Here is a 19344-nt window from a genome sequence, read left to right as displayed (position 1 = left end):
GTCTTTTTCTAGTTGGCTTTTAAGAATTAATTGTGAATCATTTTAGTATCTGGACCCCAATATGTTCTAAAGAAACTGGTGTCGAAGTGAGGAGTGTTACCTGATCAACAAAATATGAAATCAGCTTAAAGCAGTAATGGAATGGAAGTACATCTACTAAAAGGTACTGTACTTATGTACAGCTTTGAAGTACTTTACTTGAGTATTTCCATTTTAAGCAACTTTATACTATAGTACTGGATGAAAAAATGATAAAATAGTTAAAATAATCATATAGTCAGTTAAGAAATATAAAAGTAAGATTATTACTGATTCTAATCCAATGATGTGATGTGTATTCTTAAATGTGTCACTCTGCAGAATGAGTCCCCCAAGTAGGTTTTGTTGTTAGCACTTTTCAAATTAAAATGCAAGACTTCTACTTGTAATAGCGTATTTCCACATTGTTGCACTGGTACATTTAAGTGCAAGACCAAAGTAATTCTCATTGTGATCACATGCGAGAATGAATTGAAAAAGCGCTGCAAAGCCTGTTTAAAGTGCAAGTAGGCTACATTCAAGTCTCCTTGTAAAATCCACCTTACATGTTTCTGAATGAACAAAGCAGAAGTGTTACATTAATAAATTCAACCGTAATAAAATGAATAAAAATAACATAAAAACAAAACAATAGTTCAACGAGTAAATGAATGAATCACTGAGATCTCTGTTATGAAATTGAATTAACAATCTCTTTTTACACTTCAAACTGTTTCAAGTAGGGGGTTTTGTGTGAAATAACAGCACAAGATTAATGTCACTGCATTACTGGCTTTTGTTTGTTTCTTTTAAATATAAAATCTTCATGTGGTGAGCTAAGGTAGGCCGATTTGTGTGTCAGTAGTCCAGTGAAGGAAAGGGATTGTTGGTTCTTTTCATTTGCCCTCAAAACATCATGAATTAATCTAAAACACTTCTAGAGAGTAAATAAAGAAACGTACAGTAACAGATTATATCTTCCCTAAACTGTTAGCAGCACCGTCGCTGTAAAATACACTATCCCAAGGCTGACTTTAAGGCATCAGCAAATGTCCACCCATCGAATATGGCCTGTCTACTGTTCGGTGAGACAGTACACAGCAGTCAAGGCGGGCTGTCTCTTCTTCAAAAGGATGTTGAGAAGGACGCTGGGTTTGTCTTGTGGTGTGGTAGCATTTCCTCCCACACATTTAATATGAAATCCTTACGTTCATGTATGATTGTGCAAATAGGTTGGATGAAACATGGACATAGTTTCTCTGACATCACCCATGGGATTGTGAAGAGGTTCTTGAATCCTGGATCCTTTCAGTCCTTTTTTAGTTTAACACACGATAGCAGGAAGTTAACATTCACCCACCCAAAGTGTTTGTGAGTGGATGATTTAGAATTGTAAAGGGGAAACCTGCATGTGTTTGGACTTTGGGAGGAAACTGGAGCAACAAGAGTGGCGAGAGCATGTGTGCTGTAGATGTTAAATGTTCTTGTTTGACTTTGAAATGGCCGATTTAACGTGCAGGAAGGAGGTTTGGCTTTTGAGGTTTTGAGATGAGGTTTTAAGGTCGCTGTGGCACAGTTGAAATATTTTGCATTTTAAAACTGTTTTACTTCAGGGACAATAAGCGAGCCTTAACTGTGGCACGAAGACAAAATCCTGCAGCTGGTCCAGACACAGTTTCATCAGAAGTTACTTTTATAAAGAGATTTGCTGTGTTTTAGTGGCCTCATTGTACTTCCTGGTAATTCTGTCTCCACTGGTTTTATCAAAGCAGTTACAGTACAAGCTGAATAACAATTAACAAGTTTCCTTACAATATGTGCCTCTGAGATGTAGTGAAGTACAAGTGTAAAGTAGGATAAAATGAGAATACTCAAAGTACAAGTATGTCAAAATTGTCCTTATAAGTACTTGAGGAAATGTACTTAGTTCACTTGGTTCAAATGGCAGGAAAATATCAAAATATCAAAATATCCAGACCGAGGCCAGGAGGATGAAGGTGGAGACGAAGCAAATAATGAAGGCCACGGTTTCACATCTCTGGACTTCCCTCGCTGCACCAGCATGACCTCAAGAACGAAGACATTGGGGAAGACTCCCCGGGACCTGCAGGAGGGCGGTGCTGCACAGCTGCAGATCAGCAGGTCCAAACATGGTTCCAGAGGCCCAGTGGAGACGGATGCTGTCAGAGTCACCGTGCAGTGACGGCTCTTCAGGAAATGGGAAAAAATATTTTCATTATTGATTCATCTCTCGAAAAGATCTGTTGTTGATCAGTTGGGGAAGTGACTGGAATGGTTGGTCTCCTCATCATCCATCATCACAGCCTTGATTGAATTTATAATCAGGTCTTTTTTTTGTTACAACAGATGATTGTTTTCAATTTTAATATTAGAATATTTTTAAGATACTAAAGTAGAAAAGGGATCTTTCATCCCATTGGACTGATAACATTGATAAATTACCAGTGCATTGACGGTTAGACTTCAGTCATCACTTGGTAACAGGATTGGTAAAGCAGATAATCTGCTTGTCATTGGCTGAGTTAAATCTCAGTGGGTGGGTCAAAAACCACAGGGAGAACCTGAATGTACTCAGACTGGAACCGTGGTGTGAAGGGTTCAGTGTGCTTCAAAGTGCCGTACAAACTGAGCGTGACTGTCAGGTTGTCTTTTTCAGAAAAATATTTAAGCTCCTCAAGCCTGACAGAGGAGAAGTGTGGTGGGAGAGGGTTTCTCACACTTTGTGTGAAGGATGCTGTGACTGCAGCATAGCCGAATGACAGGAAACATTAAATATATAATGTTGAATATTACTATCAGCCAGGTGGTCAGAAACTGGTGACATGACTCCAAATGCGTGCTAATGGTCCTCTGTAATGCTGGATTAATTAATAAACAACTGTTTGCTGTCAAGTCCGAAGGTCAGACGAGCTGTTTGCGTTGAAGTGTTGGAGTCAGTGAGGCTGACAGCTGAGAGGCGGAGCTGCGAGCAGGCGGAGGCGAACAGGCGGAGCCGCAGAGGACTGAAAACACAGACGGACACATCTGCAGCTCCCCAGTCCGACAAGATGGAGCTCTACCTCGACCTCCACTCTCAGCCCTGCCGTTCCGTCTTCGTGTTTGCCAAAGCGGTCAAGATTCCCTTTGAGTTTAAACTCGTCAACCTCACTGCAGGTAATCACACACACACACACACACACACACACAGACACACACACGCAGGGACCCGCTGGAGACTTTCTCAGTTCGTACATGGCTGATTTGCGCACGTTTTACTTCAGGTTTTAGGCTTTTAGCTCACTTTCTGCCGTAAAAAGTCGTTTATTTAGAGCTTTTAGAAACATGCAGGAAGTTTCCAGGTGTAAAGTTGAATACATTGCAAACTTAAACCGGTTTTATAAACTCCAGCTGGGAGTTGAACGTCCTGCAGGCTATGAACTCGCCCTGTCAGCAAATCCTTCTGTGCGCTATCAGTTTTCATTTTCACATTTCACCCAGAGAGCGGACAGTCTGGTCCAGTGAGGCCAGTAGCAGAATTACAAAGTAACTCCTTCATCACCGACTCCACAAGTGAGCAGTGGGTGGGGGAGGTCAGAGGTCACAGTATCCAGACAAAACGTCCCTGCATCCCTGAGGTGATCAGTGTAACACAGACGTCTCATGTGTGGAAAAGAGAAGTGTTTCAAAGGTGTTAGGAAGGAAAATGGGAGGGAGAGTTACAAAAAACAGCAGTACATGTACAAATGTATTCTTCTTCCTACTGACGAGGCAACACAAACAGTTTTTTCCACGTGATTATTGTATCCTCGTTAGTATAGTGGACAGTATCTCCGCCTGTCACGCGGAAGACCGGGGTTCGATTCCCCGACGGGGAGAGTTTCTTTTGGGGGGCAGCCGTGGCCAAGAGGTTGGAGAACCGGGCTCGCCGGTTCGGTTCCCCCCACCGGACTGGCAGTCAAATTTGGGCGTGGTGGGGTATCCTCCCCCTTCATTATCCATTAGCTAACCCCCGCGGCGCCTGTATGCGGCAGCCCACTGCTCCTGTGTGTTCACTGCATGTTGCATGTGCATGTGTGTGTTTACAGTGATGGGTGAAATGCAGAGAATAATTTCCCAGTTCGGGATTAATAAAGTGAATAAAATTAAAAAATTAAATTAAATTAAAAATAAATTGTCAGTTGTGTGTGTTCGTCTCAGGGCAGCAGTACAGCGAGGAGTTTGGAAAAATCAGCATCATGAGAAAGGTTCCTGTCATGAAGGATGGAAGCTTCATTCTGACAGAAAGGTACGATGATGGATAGAGTTCACCACTGAACTTCCCCCATCACCAAACGATGAAAATACTTCTTGAAGGATGATACTGATGTTTGTGGAGATTCTGACAGCTGTTTCCAAGAGAAAAATCTTGTTTTAGACTCCTGCAAGTAATTTCTAGCAGAAACCTGTGAGGAGGAGTGAGGTGAGCCTTCAAAGGCTGCGACCATAGTTTTAAGGGTCAGTTTACCGGAATTATAAAAACACATTCTTACCCAGAAGTTCTGGTTTTACAGCATCTGATGATGTATTTCATTTTGCACCAGAGATCACAGTTTTCATACAGCAGAAAGGAATGAATTTACATTGACAAATTTTATGTCGTAGGTAACAACAGTGGATAACAGGAAGTGAACTGTGACATCACAGTTCATGGTGGGAATCTTAACCCCAAAGCCACAGAAACCTCTTGATTAGTCAGTGCAGTAAAACAGTTTGTAGCTCCTGTCCGGGTTCACATTACTTGTTCTGTTTAGCTTCCTGATAGCTGGTTGGTTGAACAATGAGGTGATCAATGCTCAGATTCTCTGTTATGTTTGCTGTGGTTAGACCTTTCATTTGTTCCTCTTGTTGTCTTCATGCTGTCTTTGTCGCAGCATTGCGATCCTGCAGTACATGGTGCAGAAATACTCGTCATCGGTGGCAGATCACTGGTATCCCGCTGACCTGCAGCAGCGAGCTCGTGTTAATGAATACCTGTCCTGGCAGCACATGAACCTCAGAGCTCATGGATCAAAGGTCTTCCTGCTCAGGGTACGTGTCCTAGATCAACGCGGTGCTCTATCTTGCCCTGACCTACACACAGTCCAACAGTTCAGACGGTTACTTGAATAATTACTGATTCTCCTCTCTTCGTGCTATTATTGTTGCACTCATGTATAGTTTCTATACGAATTTAACTGAAACTTGTTTAAATGTGTTGACATTACATTTTTGTAAGGTTTTGGTTATATTTTGTCTTGAGGGTTTTCAGCTAATATGCTAACATACTGATGTTATGCAGGTATGATGCTCAGTTTGTGCACCATCTTAGGTTAGCTTGTTAGCTTGCTAACATTTTAGCACTATGTGCCACTACTTTTGCTGTCTTATTTGATCATTAACAAACAAAGTCTAAACTTTGTTTGTACCAAATTTCATGGCAATCCATCCAATAGTCGTTGAGATGTCCCCTAACCAACTGTTCGCATTGTCATCCTTGGAACCATGCTGCTAACATGGCTAAAAGGCACATTCAGAAAAGTACCCACCCGGTACACAGGTTAATATTTGAGGCTGCTTTTTATAATTGTACTTCCAGAATTTGAATGACTGAAAACTGAACCAAAACTTCTAAATTAGATATCACAGCCGTCATATGGGAAGGACAACTGCTCCTACTTCATTGACTGCTGCTGCTGATACAACATGCTACCAAAGACCGATTGATGATTGATGTCTCTCTGAGCAGAGTCTGTTTCCTGTCGTCATGGGCTCTGAGGTCCCAAAGGAGAAGATGGATGCTGCTCTCGAGGATCTGAATCGGTCGCTCAACCTGCTGGAGGAGAAATTCCTGCAGAACAAACCGTTCATCATCGGCGACAAAATCTCTCTGGCAGATCTGGTGGCTGTAGTCGAGATCATGCAGGTATTACTGTTACAATTTCCACTGCTACTTCAGTACTACGACTGCTAAGTGAATGTAATTCCCAACTTTTTTGGAATTTGGATTGTAATTAATTATTATTGCTCTCTGAAGACCTTCTCTGCATGTCCAGCAATGCCACGAGGGATCTTGACCCCAAGATTGAGAAACTTTGGTTTAGACTTTTCATTTTCATGTAATTGTAATATAATTTCATCTAACTGCAGTGTTGTGTGTGTTTGTTGTGTGTTTTGCAGGCTGTTGGATCTGGCGTGGATGTGTTTGAGGACCGACCAAAGCTGACCGCCTGGAGAGAGCGAGTGAAGAAGGAGCTCGGTGAAAAGTTGTTTGACGAAGCTCACGAGGTGATCATGAAGGCGGGCAGCCTGTCGGAGAAGATGCAGAACAGCAGCGAGATGGAGAAGCTCAAACCAATGTTTCGGAAACTTTTCATCTGAAGAAGATTCTGTGTCCAAACAGAGATGATGCAACTGTTGTTGATGTCAAATGCTCTTCATTTCATGGTTGTGTGATGTTTTCATTAGCAGGATTGTCACAAAGTGCTGAGAAATCATTTAATCAGCTTCCAGGTGTTAAACTGTTTGGTAAACTGCAGCTTTGTGTCCACAACGTGTAGAAATCCTTTAATGTGTTTATCTGATTTAGGTAAAAACTTGTGCCAGGTCTCTACCTGCAGAAATTAAACATAAATCGATTTTCCAACAAAAAAATCTTTATTTTTATACTCAATCCAGAAATGTACAAGATATAAACTGTGGAAGTTTGAAGTTTGCCCCTAAAACTTTTCAGATGGGAACATTCATCAAGACGAATGTGCTTCACAACAAATCGTTGTGTGTAAAAGATGAGAGATTTTTTCTCCTGGCTAACTGAATGTACATCCATGATCCCTGTACCACAAATATTAAAGTGATGCATCAACATTACATTTGTCAACTTATGAACTGATTTCTGAAACTGAGTTTTTAGGTTTAAAGGGGTAATTTGGATTTCTTCTTAAACTTCACTCATAAATCTATGTTAAAAACTTAGCTGAGTGAAGGTAGAAATAAAAACAGGGACAGCAACATTTTCATGTAGTGGGGCTGCAGCAGCAAGCTGGTTTGCTCATAGGCACTTCAGCAGGACAGAACTGTTAATGGACAACAGAAAAGATGTGGTTGTGGAGGAAGTACACAGATCCATCACAGATCCTGTAAGTTAAAACCTTTTGTCGAAGTCCTGAGATCCAAATTATACTCAAAATATTCATTTTACCAAATAGGCCCTTTGGGAGTATGATACAGTTTTGATACATTGACCTGTAAGCAGAAATTTGATGTTGTAGCTGGTCTGGTTGGTGCTGCATCATACACTACCTCTATACAACTAAAGACCACTATACTGCTAAAGTAGCATGTTTCAATCTGCAAAGTAATTATGACCACGGCTGTCAAAGAAATGCAGTGGAGTAAAAAGTGCAACATTTCACTCTGACATGTCACACGGTCTAATGTGGCATACAAGTATTAAGTGGCATAAAATGGAAAGTTACAAGTTCACAAGAACTATTGTAGTAAAGCCAATGTTCTCAGCGACATTCCAGCTCTGCACACATGGCTGTTGCAGAGCCTGAGCCATTGTTTCCTCATGGGACAGTTTCTCGGGTCTGTTCAGTTTTCCTCACAGCAATCCATTTGTTCTCCTGGAAACAAGGAGGTCTTTATCTCCAAGAAAATCTGAAAAAAAAGCTCAAACAGGAACACCTCAATTTTTAAGTTTGTTTCCAAACCAAACATGCTCTGCAATATTATAGAGAGATAACTGGTACATTTAGCTTTTATTTATTTCTCAGGAAATCCTTCCAGGATAAGTCTGTGGAGTGATTTGAAGTCAGTGTGATGCAAATTGTTCTTGTGAGCCCAGTAGAGACAACACTGACATCTTGTGTATGTCTTGTTCTACTGTATCAGTAGTTCAGTGATAATGAACACTGTATTTATTATCCTCACTTGCTAGAAAACTTTTTTCTGTGTTACTCCACCTTTGGGGCTGTAACTAATTATTCCCAACATTTTTTTTATTAATAATCAATTGATTGAATACCTGAAATACTGAACCTGTAAGATGTGAAACAATAGTGAAAACTGCACGTCACAGTTTCAGAGTCTAAGGTGAAGTCTCTTGCAAAGATGCAAAGATATTCAACTAACAGTGACAGAAAACAGACAAAGGCTTACAAAGACACTGCAGCTTCAATGTTCCGCATATGTTAAACATTGTGTTATGATCGATGGTGTTCTGTCCTGTTCTGTCAGACCTGGAGTCAGTTTCACAGAACAGAGCAGCCAGATCTATTCTTCATTGTTCTTTCTGTGTTCATCGTGTGTGGGATGTATAAATGATGACCATGGCTAACTATGGCACTCTTCTGGCGTCATCTGGAATAACAAACTGCACATCTTTTGTGAAAAACTAGAATAAAAGTCACAAATTGTATGATGAGAACTGTTCTTTGTAGTCTTTCCTCTGCCTGGATCATCAAACCCAGCAAACATCAGACACCTCAAAAGTACTTTTCCTTTCAAAAGTCACTCAAATGAAAATCAAAAACATTGGAACTGAAACCATTTTGATTATTGTTGTTATTATTATTATTATTAATATTGTGGAATTGTGAAACGTGGTTTATTTTCTGTTGTTTCTTGTTTTTGGTTGTGTTATTATGTTATTGTATACTGTATAATTTTAAATTGTTCGTTTTAATTATTAGTGTTTCCTCATGGAGTCCAGCCGAGCAGTTGATTTTGTGTGTGTTTGTGTGTGTGTGTGCGCGCGCGCGTGCAGCTGCTGTGATGATGCTGAAGTGACAGCAGCTGCGGGAGTCTGGACACGTGACCGTCCTCGCAGGAAGGAGAGTCCAGAGTGAGTCAGAAGTTCCTCCGCTGCCGAGTCAACCCGTCCGAGCCAAACTCAGGGCGGCAGCAGCAGCAGCTCATCATGCCGTGCTGCGGTGTCCTCGGTCTGTGTCAGTATGAGACCAACAAGCTGGTCCGGATCCAGAGCGTCCGGCTCGGCTCTCTCAAGTGGAGTCTGAACGGATTCATTCTGCTGTTCATCTGGTGAGTAGACATGTGAAGTATTTGAGCCCCCGCTTCTTTCTGTCTTCTTCACTGTCACAAGCGCCTGAAGGCTGAAACCGCAGCACCACCGGCTGCCATATTCCTCCGCAGAGGCGCTTTATCACACACCCGTGAAGTGATCGTTTAGAAAGCTGTGTTTGAGTGTTTGAATGAAACGGAACCAGCCTCCTATTGTCGACGGTCAACACAAAAAGTCCTGAAAATGTATTTTTCTGATGTATTCGTCCGTTTATGTTTTGCTGTTTTGTTTTATTCTCTGATGTGTCACTGCAGTGATTCAGTACTGGACACTGTAGGACCAGTTAAAGTGATAAAGGTGTGTGCAGGTGAATGAAAACAGTTGTTAGCTGCAGACCCTTTATGCCTGACAAGCATGTGTAAAAACTCCCTGCCTTCAGTGAGCACACAGTATGTTTGTGTTTTTGTGTTTCCCAGCATCATGCTGCTGTGGAACAGGAAGTACCAGGAGTTTGACCTGGTGGTGAGCTCTGTAACCACCAAGGTGAAGGGCGTAGCCCAGACCCGTCTGCCCGGGGTCGGGGAGGTGGTCTGGGATGTGGTGGACTACAGCGGGCCCTCACAGGTAGGAGCTCGGCCCTCAGGGTCCTCAGTCCTCTGGGTATTGGGTCTTTGGCAAAATTGAGAATTTAAAGATGTTTTTTTTTCTTTTTAGGACAAAAACTCGTTCTTTGTGGTGACCAACATCATTGTCACAAAGAACCAGAAGCAGGGAAGATGCCCAGAGGTGCTCTTTCACCATTATGATCTACATTATTACTCACCACGTTATAAGTGGTTGGAGTACTTGAATTTGTGACAGTTGATCCTCTGTGAAAATGCTGCTAACGGTATGATGATTCAGAGGATTCTTATTTTGCAGCAGTGTTTATATTCCAGGCTCCCCTGAAAGGCAGACTGTGTCGTACTGATAAAGACTGTGAGAAAGGAGCCTGGGATCAGCAGAGCCACGGTACAGTAACTTCTCCTTCAGTGCATTTACATGCTTACAAGAACACAGGTTACGCAGGTCATCTGAGTGTTTACACGCGCTGTCGTAAACTGCACCCTGTTCATCAAATGTGGTTGAACTAACTGAGGCTGACATGGTGTTATCAGGCTAAAATCACCCTGATCATCCATCAACATGTTGAGGATTTGACATGTCCACAAGTCTGAATTTGGGATGGACTTTGAGTTATTTTGAATAGGAGGATCTGTTATATCACAACTCTGCTCTGCTGTCACAGCAACACTTTCATTATCCCAAGTTGGTTGTTAGCAGTCCACACCTGTTTCCGTAAGAAGCAGAGGAATTTATCACGAATGTGCTGCAGTTGCATCCTCAGACAGCAGTGCAGTAGCTCTCAGCTCTCTGCTAAACGAAGGATTTGGGTGACAGTTAAGCTGACACTGTTAGCACCTCGTCAGCTGCTGCACAAATCAAACCTACAGCTTTTCATGACAGCCAGTACATTTGAAACGCAGGACTGTTTGATTTGCTTCTGCAGGGATTCAGACAGGGTCATGTGTAAAGTTTGACGTGTTGAGGAAAACCTGTGAGGTTTCTGCGTGGTGTCCAACCGAAACCAGGACGAACCCTCCAAGGTAAACTGCATTGTATTCTCAGATCAGGACTTTGTCATCTAACATCTCACTCAGGAATATATTTTTTATCGACCCTCCAACAGATACAATGTGCAGGGTATAATGTGTAGGACGCGACCAGAATTTTAGTTAAAAACATTCAAGAAATGAACACAGTATCTTTAGTTTTGTGGTTTCTTCTGACTTCATTGATAAATATAGCTGGTTATCATCTGCATAGCAAACTTTATGGATTTTTTTTCTGGTAATGTTGCCTAAAGGAAGCTTGTACAAACTGAAGTTGTTCTGAAAAGTAGGATTTAAACCAGCCTAGTGCAGTTCCCTTAATGCTAATGAAGTGTTAGTTAATAATAACAATAATAATAATACATTTTATTTTGAAGGGCCTTTCAGAACACTCAAGGACACTTTACAGAGCGGGTAAAACACAAATAACACAGGATAAATACAAGCACAATAAAAACACAAATACACAGGATGAAAACAAGCACAATAAATAAAACCCAAAAAGTAAAAACAAGCAACAAGGAGAAGTGGAGTTATAAAGAGAAGGCAGTCCGGAACAGATGAGTTTTAAGTTTGGGTTTGAAAGTGGGGAGAGAATCAATATTTCTGATGTTGGGCGGTAGTGAATTCCAGAGTTGGGGTGCAGAGCGACTGAAAGCTCTGCTCCTTATGGTGCTGAGACGGGCGGAGGGCACAGAGAGGTGGAGAGAGGAGGATGATCTGAGGGAACGAGAGGGGATGGCTATGGAGAGGAGGTCAGAGAGATATGAGGGGGTCTTGGTGATGATGAGTTTTGAACCAGTTGAAGTTTATGGAGGGACTTAATAGGATACCTTGGTCATTGGTGTTGAATGCAGCACAGGGGAGGTTAGATTCAAGTCTATAGTTGGCAAAAACCCTGGATCAAGAGCAGGCTTTTTGAGGAGAGGTTTTATTACAGCTATTTTAAAGGACTGTGGTACATAGCCTGTTGATGGAAACATGTTGATCATATCTTATACAGAAGAGCCTATTAAGGGTAAAACATCTTTAAGCAGCTTGGTCTTGATGGGGTCTGAAATACAGGTTGATGCTTTTGATGAAGAAATTGTTGCGATTAGCTGGTGAAGGTCAACAGGAGAAAATCTGTCAAACATACAACAGGTTTAATAGCTATTTCTATGGTTTAGACTAGTTTGGTTTTGAGACACAGCTTCTGAGTGTCATTAAGATAGAAGTATAGTAAATCTGAGTCTGTTTCTGTTATTAAAATGTAGTGTATGTGTGTGTATAATAGCTTGAATTTTCCTTGATGCAGGCCTGCTCTGCTGGCAGCAGCTGAGAACTTCACAGTCCTCATCAAAAACAACATCAGATTTCCCGCGTTCAGCTTCATCCGGTGAGACTGCTTTGTGATTGATGCTACTGAGGCTGCAAAGCTGTGATTCACCACTGATGGACTTTGAAGCACTTTCCTAACTTTATGCCAAGTTTCACATTGGTGGATTCTTTAAAGTGATGTATTTTATTAAGATCGAAGTCATTTTCATGGTCTAATGCAGCTGCAAAGGGTGACGGTTTTGAAGAATTAGCAGGTCGAGTATTTTCCTGCATTATTTTGTTCTTATCAAATTAAAAAAGCTAATGAAACATGTAGACCCTCGTAGGACACTAAACCTTCACTGAAATGACAGATGACATGTGGAAAAGGTTTGCCGCTCAGAAAAACTCAGACCTTCTGGGACTTTTAGCGTCGATTCTTGTTTTACAGACGGAACATCCTCCCAGAGATGAACGACGCCTACCTGCAGAGCTGCCAGAGAGGAAACGACTCGCTGTGTCCAATCTTCAGGCTGGGAGACGTCGTTCGAGAGGCGGGAGAGAAGTTCTCTGAAATGGCGGTGGAGGTGGAGTTACATGTTCAAACGTTTATTGTTCGTACAGCCCAGATCTCATTGTTGTAGTTCTGTCCACGACCAGCTTCACTGCTGAAATACCAGGATGCAGCAGTGTTGTCACACAGTGTTTTTCCACCCAATTTGTCGGGGTTTCTCTTAGTGAGCCGCTTGTTGTCCTCAGCAACAGATCAAGTAAAGCTGAAATGAAACAGCCAAAAAAAGGAAGTGATGCCACAGCAAACTTTCTTCAGTGTGGGTGAAAGTGAAAAGTCAGCATTGTCAGGGTAACAGCAAATATGTATAAATCTGTGCCGAACAAATCTTTGAGCTTTTTCCAAGAAAAAAAAGATCATTTTTGTTTCGATGATTAATAGGCTGATGTTTCTTCGCTGAAAAGACCTTTATCAGAACCTGTATCAAAGACTGAAGTGGAGGAAGTCTTTAGATCCTTTACTTAAGATCCTAAATGTAACTGTACCACACTGTGAAAATACTTCATAAAAGTCCTGCATTGAAAATGTTACTTAAGTAACAGTACATCAGTATTATTAGGAAAATCTACTTGAAGTAGCAGCAGCAGTTTTGTAGTAATAAATCAGTAACATTGGATTATTATTACAGATGCATGAATGTGTAAGTAGTATTTTACTGTCATACTCAGTGTGGATCCAGTTTTATTGATTTCCTATGTTTTTAGGTAGTTTAATCTGTAACAATGTATTATAATTTATGAGATCATAAATTGTTTTGTATGTAAAATACATGTAGTAACATCCTTTAAACAGTCACATGTTCACAGAGTGGTGAACCTCGCTTCATCCTCACTCGTGAACCACTGAGCCTTTCCAGGATGCTCCTTTCATACCCAATCATGATACTATCACCTGTTACCAATCAACCTGTTTACCTGTGGAATGATCCAAACAGGTGTTTTTGGAGCGTTCCACAGCTTTCCCAGTCTTTAGTTGCTCCTGTCCCAACTTGTTAGAAACGTGTAGCTGCATCAAATTCAGAATAAGCAGATATTTACAAAAATCAGTGAAGCTGATGAGGTAAAACATTAAATATGTTGTCTTTGTACTTTTTTTTTTAGTTGAGTATATGTCAGGATTCAAATTCCTTCTGTTGTATTTATGTTTTACACAGTGTCCAACTTTTTTGGCAACTTTTTTGGAATTGTAGCATAAAAAACAGTAGTAAAGTGCAATTATCTCAAAACTACAAAATTTATAGCAAAACTTCAGTACAATTTTGAGGTACTTTACTTGAATATTTCCATGTTATGCTAATTTATACTTGTACTCTTGTACGATTTTGAATGCAGGACTTTTGCTTGTAACACTATTTTTACACTGTAGTATTGCTTCTTTTACAAAGATCCACCACTGAAGGATTTCCAGCTGTCTCCTTTGTAGTGATTGAAGTTTTTCATTTCCACTGCCGACCACAGGGGGGCGTCATTGGCATCCTAATCAAATGGGATTGCAACCTGGACCCGCTAATGCAGCGTTGCCTCCCCAAATACTCCTTCAGACGGCTGGACGAGAAAGAGAGCAACAAGACGCTCTACCCCGGCCTCAACTTCAGGTGAGCAAGGGTCAAAGGTCAAGCTCACCGTGTTCATTGGTTCTTTTTAGACTGCGCTTTCCAGAAGCCGGCAGATAGTGCTGATAGTCCATAACTTTCCAAAAGTTTTCCTTTCATTTACATGAAACAATTAAGGCTTCAGAGTCTGCAAAATGGTATTTCTGTTGGCATGGAAACAACCTTTAAACCATCAATAGAAAGTAAAAAACCTGATTGAATAATAAACCACCAAAGGTTTTTAGTCTGCAGTAAATTTACAAAGGTACTGTACTTTAGTACAAATTTGAGGTATTTGTACTTTACTGAGTATTTTCAGTTTGTGCAACTTTATACTTGTACTCCACCTTGTCCACTCAGAGTGTAATATTCTACTTTTTACTACATTTGACTGACAGCTTTAGTCACCAGTTACTTTTCAGATTTCCATTCTTCCTGTCCAGTGAAAACCACGTATCTCCAAATGTGAATGTTATTTTTTCTGATAAACTGAAGGATGATGTGTTTTATGTGTTGAGTTTCTCCTCCAGCTAAAGAAGCAGTTTAAAAGCCTCTTGGATTAGCTGGAAAATGCATCACCACACAGCCGAAAACAGGCTGTTTGACTTTTTAGAGATAGGCGGTTTCCACAGGACAGCGACACTGCAAACATTTGATGATCTTATATAATATGATGCAGTGCTGTAGATTAAACTACCTGACAATACATAAAGTAGTTGAAATGAGCTCAACCTTAAACATCTGCAGCAGTAAAAGTAAAATGCAACATACACATCAATGCTGCAGCATCCAAAACATCACAGGGAGCATTTTACTGCAGAGTGAGTACTTTTACTTTTGATACTTTAAATTCATTTAGCTGATACTGAATACTTACATACTTGTACTGAAGGAAAGTTTTGAATGCAGGACTTGTACTGTAGTGGAGTATTTTCACAGTGTGGTGTTAGTACTTAAATAAAGCACCTGAGTACTTCCTCCACCACAGCTGATGTGATGTGTTATAAAATAACCAGCAGAAAGCAGTGCGAACAGCTTCTGTTGAGAAGATAACTGAGTAAAAACAACCACATCCTCTCTGATTTCACATTTAGGCTAAATAAACCAGCTTCATGTTAAAGGTGTTTCTATCATTAATCGTATCTACTGTCTTCTAATCAGGTACGCAAAGTACAACTTAGTGAATGGAGTGGAGGAGCGAACGCTGTACAAAGCGTTCGGGATCAGGTTTGATGTCATGGTGTTCGGACAGGTGGGCTTTTTTACTTTTTGGGATTTTTTAGACTTAATGTCTGTAAACTTAGTTCAGGCTTTGTGAATTGGATTTGTATAATTTTGGCTCTAACTCTGGAGGAGAATGTGGAAAATAAAACCATACCAGTGACAGTTGCTCTGTTTCGCAGGCGGGAAGGTTCAGCTTCATCCAGCTCATCATCTACATCGGCTCGACGCTGTCGTACTACGCTCTGGTGAGAGACCACCCAGTGTTGTCGACAAGTGTCCATTCATGCATTTATCCTCGTCAGTCCTAACACAGTGGTGGTCAGTGTCAGAGTCCAGAGTGGCTGCATCTGGATGAACTAAATGACTGAGCAGAAGGAGCTGAATCAGCTGAATGTGTACGATGAAGGCTGCAGGAGGTTTGAAAACGAACATTGTTAAAACAGTTTCAGTGCAGAACTATTTGCACAGTGTGGTATTAATACTCGTACTGAAGTAACGGATCAGTCTACTTCATGCATACAGTGATGAGTCACAAGCGTGAAACTACGTTAGGAAGTAAAGGAGGAAGTGATGTCACGATCAGGTTGTTTTCCAGTCTAGAGTTTGACTTCTCACACTGTCTGTGTCACTGGAAACACAGTTATGAGAGCGGTGTCAGTCGTCTCATCTGACTCTTGGCAATTCACAGTAACACAAATACTTAGCGAGCAAATTGAGCTGATCTACTCCAATCCAGGTTCGTGCTGGCCACTCACAACCAAAAAATATGCAAAATATTCCTTTAAGCTCAGTTTTACCTCTTTTCCTGTTCATAATTACGCATGCTTGCTCTCTCTCTCACCCTCGCATACAGACTTTCTGTTCCTCTCTCATTCCTTCTTTCTCTCTCTCTCTCTCTCTCTCCTCTGCTATGACTGCTTATAGGGCTGTTATAGGACTGGTAATTAGCATTTAAGTGTTAATTTGCAGTGTCCGACCCACATCCAACCCTGGTGAAATGAGCTTAAGACCTCACCACCACCACCATCACACAGTGAGCTGTTACAACATACCTGGTGAACATCACTAAGTTCATCAGAAATGTCAAAAATGTAAACACCTCTTTGTTGCTGTGTGTTGAAGATGCCAAAGTTCAAATACTCCTTCCAGACTGAATCCCTTTATTCCAACAAAGCAAAGCCATATTTGGTGTAAAACACAGATCCCAGGTCTGCTGACACATCAGTGCTGTTGCTTGCTAATGCAGGCGATGTGAAGCGTGAGTGCTGCAGATGAAGCGCGAGCCGCCGACTGCTGCTGAACCTCCGTGTGTCTTTCCCTCCAGACGACCATATTGATCGACTGGCTGATTGGAACCAGCTGTTACTCTGCAGAGGTCGGACACAACTACTCAGAGAGGAAAGTGGAGTCAGTCCAAGACAAACAGAAGGTGATGAATGGTTTGATACCACCAGCATGGAGGTATTGTATGTGCTGCAGCTGTAAACCACTGCCAGTTTAATACAAAGCTGTGTTGTATTTTAATACAGTCTGATATCTGCAATCAGCCAGTTTATGATCATTCTGAATCTCTTCTGGTGCGATGTGACTGTGTCGCAGTGCATCCTATGCGTATCCTACGTTGATGAGAACAACGTTCGGCTGGTGAAGGGATCAAAGAAGAGAAGTTTACAAGACGTCAAGCCGACGTCTGTTCAGCCACGCAAGGTAAACCTGCTGGAGAGAGATCCATGAGGACATCGAGAGAAATGACCTGCTGACAATCGGTCAATGTAGAAAAGGCTCCTTTTACTAAGGACATGCAGTGAAATGAAGACCTACAATCTCCCTGTTGTTCCAACATGTTAGCTTCAAATAAATAGAACGTTTCAGGGTTGATGAATTTCTGGTAACTTTTATCTGAAGTCAGGTATGAAGATTTATTTTTTAGTTTTGTAGATCAGCATCAAGCTTTTCGACACAAAAGAGGTAGGCTAAGTCATATGTTCTGTGATTTAGATGACATGCTGAACCTTGTCACTGACTTCAGTGATATATGCTTTTCCTGACAGGAGGACACCGGACAGCTGAGAGCCGTTCTGTCTCTGCTACAGCCGGGTGTCGGCCTGGATGGTGACGCTCAGCCTCCCCTCGACCACAAACCCGACCCGGACCCCAAACCCCGTCGTCCAGCCTGGTGTAAGTGTGACTGCTGCGCTCCCTCGTCTGTCCCTCAGGAGGAGCTGTGCTGTCGGCAGAGCGGCGGCGCCTGCATCACCTCGTCCCCTCTGTTCCAGCAGCTCGTGTTACGCCGCTCTCTGCTGGAGGCCATCCTTCTTTATCGGGACCCTCTGTCTTCACCCACTGATGGAGGCCAAACCTCCGCCATGCGTCACTGCGCCTACAGACAGTACATCAGCTGGAGGATTGGGGTCCCCCCTAACGACACCCACCCTGCCATCCCCAGCTGCTGTGTGTGGAGAATCAGGGAGGCGTACCCGAGCCCGGACGGTCAGTACAGCGGCTTCAGACCTGCCACGATGGCGTCCATGCAGGCCTGCGCTAACGGAGAGCTGTGAGGGGAGTGTTTCCACATCACAGAGCAGGGACTCCCTGCTCACTGACCTACTAACAGTGGCCTTATATTACAGCTGACTTGCAAAGCAAAAAAATGCAATAAGTCACTAAACTAAAACCTCACTGAGTCAATAAATCAGCGCATTTTCTAACATCTGTCAAGAAACATCTGTCTTTGACTTCTCAGTAAAAATATCTATGAAGCACTTTTTCTCAGTGTCACTCCCTTTAAGGAGCTTTTTGAGGGCAGAAATAGCATTTTAACGGATTTCCCTGCCAGGAATGTGTTAACATCCGTCATATCACAGAAAGGCAACATTTAAAGGTATAAAATAAAATCTTACTTCAAACTCCAAACAGGCCATAGCAGCAAATGTTAATTCACTTTGTGTGTTAAAGACCTGATTACAGTAACATGGTGTTGGTCATTTGTTTAATCCTCATGCCAACAGAACTGAAAAATCAACAGTTTGTGGCTTTAGGGGGTGAAAAACTGCACAGGATCAGAGTCATCGGTGAAGTTGCCAGGTTCAGTACCGTCGAGCCTGTACAGAAACCAAAATCTGTTCTCACCGACCGAGTCTGAACAGAAGTGCTGGGCGAATGGATAAGACGAGTCGTTCCAGCACGTAGCTTCTCCCCACGCCATAATTAGTTGTTGTACCTTGTTTTAAACAAGGTGTGAATTAGTGAGCTTGAAAGGTGCTGTGGATGTTATTAAAGCAAGGCTAACTGTTTCCCTCAACTTTCAGTCTTTATGCTAAGCTAGGCTAACCATATTCTGACTTTCATGCTTAAATAGTGCAACAATTCATTGCTTTTTGGCTTTCTTGCCAAGAGTTAGATGATCATCTGTGTGCTAATGTGAAGATGTAGCCAGCAGACTGGAGGCAGCAGGAAACAGCTTCATATCTACCGTACAGACATGAGAGTGGTATTGATCTTCTGACTGCACTCTTGGCAAGAAAATAAAATAAAAACGTGTCAACAGTTGAACGTGTCACCATCTTTCCCATCATGCCGTGTTCACACAGTTCACAGGTAAGGAATGGAGGTGAATGGTGTCTGGTGTGAAAGTGGTGTGGGAGGTCCTGTTTTGGGGATTTTATCGCAGGACTCTGAGTCAGCTCCAGAGAGATCGAGCAGCTGCTCTGGCTGAGAAAAGAGAAAACACCACTAACGGGCCAAAATAAGTACATATGTCTCCAGACAAAGATAAGAAAGCTCATTTGTTGTATCAGGACATGGTTTCAGTGTGATAGCAGGGGGAGGTGGTCAAACATGAACCATAATCCCTGCTATGTGAAACAGCCCACCTCCGTACAGAAAATGATCAACATGTGTTGAAAAGCCAGACGCTGCCCAAATGAAGATTTTATACATTTATTTTCTA

The 19344-nt window shown here is 41.9% G+C and overlaps 2 protein-coding genes and 1 non-coding gene across 3 annotated transcripts; all 3 read left to right on the top strand.

Moving 5' to 3' along the window:
- The first annotated feature begins 3037 nt into the window (after window positions 1–3037).
- On the top strand, window positions 3038–6903 carry gstt1a (glutathione S-transferase theta 1a). Its single transcript, XM_041936541.1, has 5 exons — window positions 3038–3192; window positions 4216–4303; window positions 4929–5085; window positions 5783–5959; window positions 6214–6903. The coding sequence occupies exons 1-5, from the start codon at window positions 3087–3089 to the stop codon at window positions 6412–6414; spliced, it is 729 nt and encodes a 242-aa protein (XP_041792475.1). The 5' UTR covers window positions 3038–3086; the 3' UTR covers window positions 6415–6903.
- Window positions 3822–3893, top strand: trnad-guc. The gene has a single exon. It is a non-coding gene; the product is annotated as a tRNA-Asp (tRNA).
- A 2031-nt stretch (window positions 6904–8934) lies between the features above and the next one.
- On the top strand, window positions 8935–18877 carry p2rx7 (purinergic receptor P2X, ligand-gated ion channel, 7). The gene is made up of 13 exons (XM_041937129.1): window positions 8935–9078; window positions 9535–9682; window positions 9773–9844; window positions 9997–10069; window positions 10608–10704; window positions 12008–12088; window positions 12461–12596; window positions 14038–14174; window positions 15333–15423; window positions 15575–15640; window positions 16720–16824; window positions 16995–17102; window positions 17447–18877. The coding sequence occupies exons 1-13, from the start codon at window positions 8957–8959 to the stop codon at window positions 17951–17953; spliced, it is 1743 nt and encodes a 580-aa protein (XP_041793063.1). The 5' UTR covers window positions 8935–8956; the 3' UTR covers window positions 17954–18877.
- The last annotated feature ends 467 nt before the right edge of the window (window positions 18878–19344 follow it).

This window comes from Chelmon rostratus, chromosome 5 (genome assembly GCF_017976325.1).
Source record: "Chelmon rostratus isolate fCheRos1 chromosome 5, fCheRos1.pri, whole genome shotgun sequence".
NCBI classification, from domain to species: Eukaryota; Metazoa; Chordata; class Actinopteri; order Chaetodontiformes; family Chaetodontidae; genus Chelmon; species Chelmon rostratus.
This window is presented reverse-complemented; position numbering and strand designations above follow the sequence as displayed.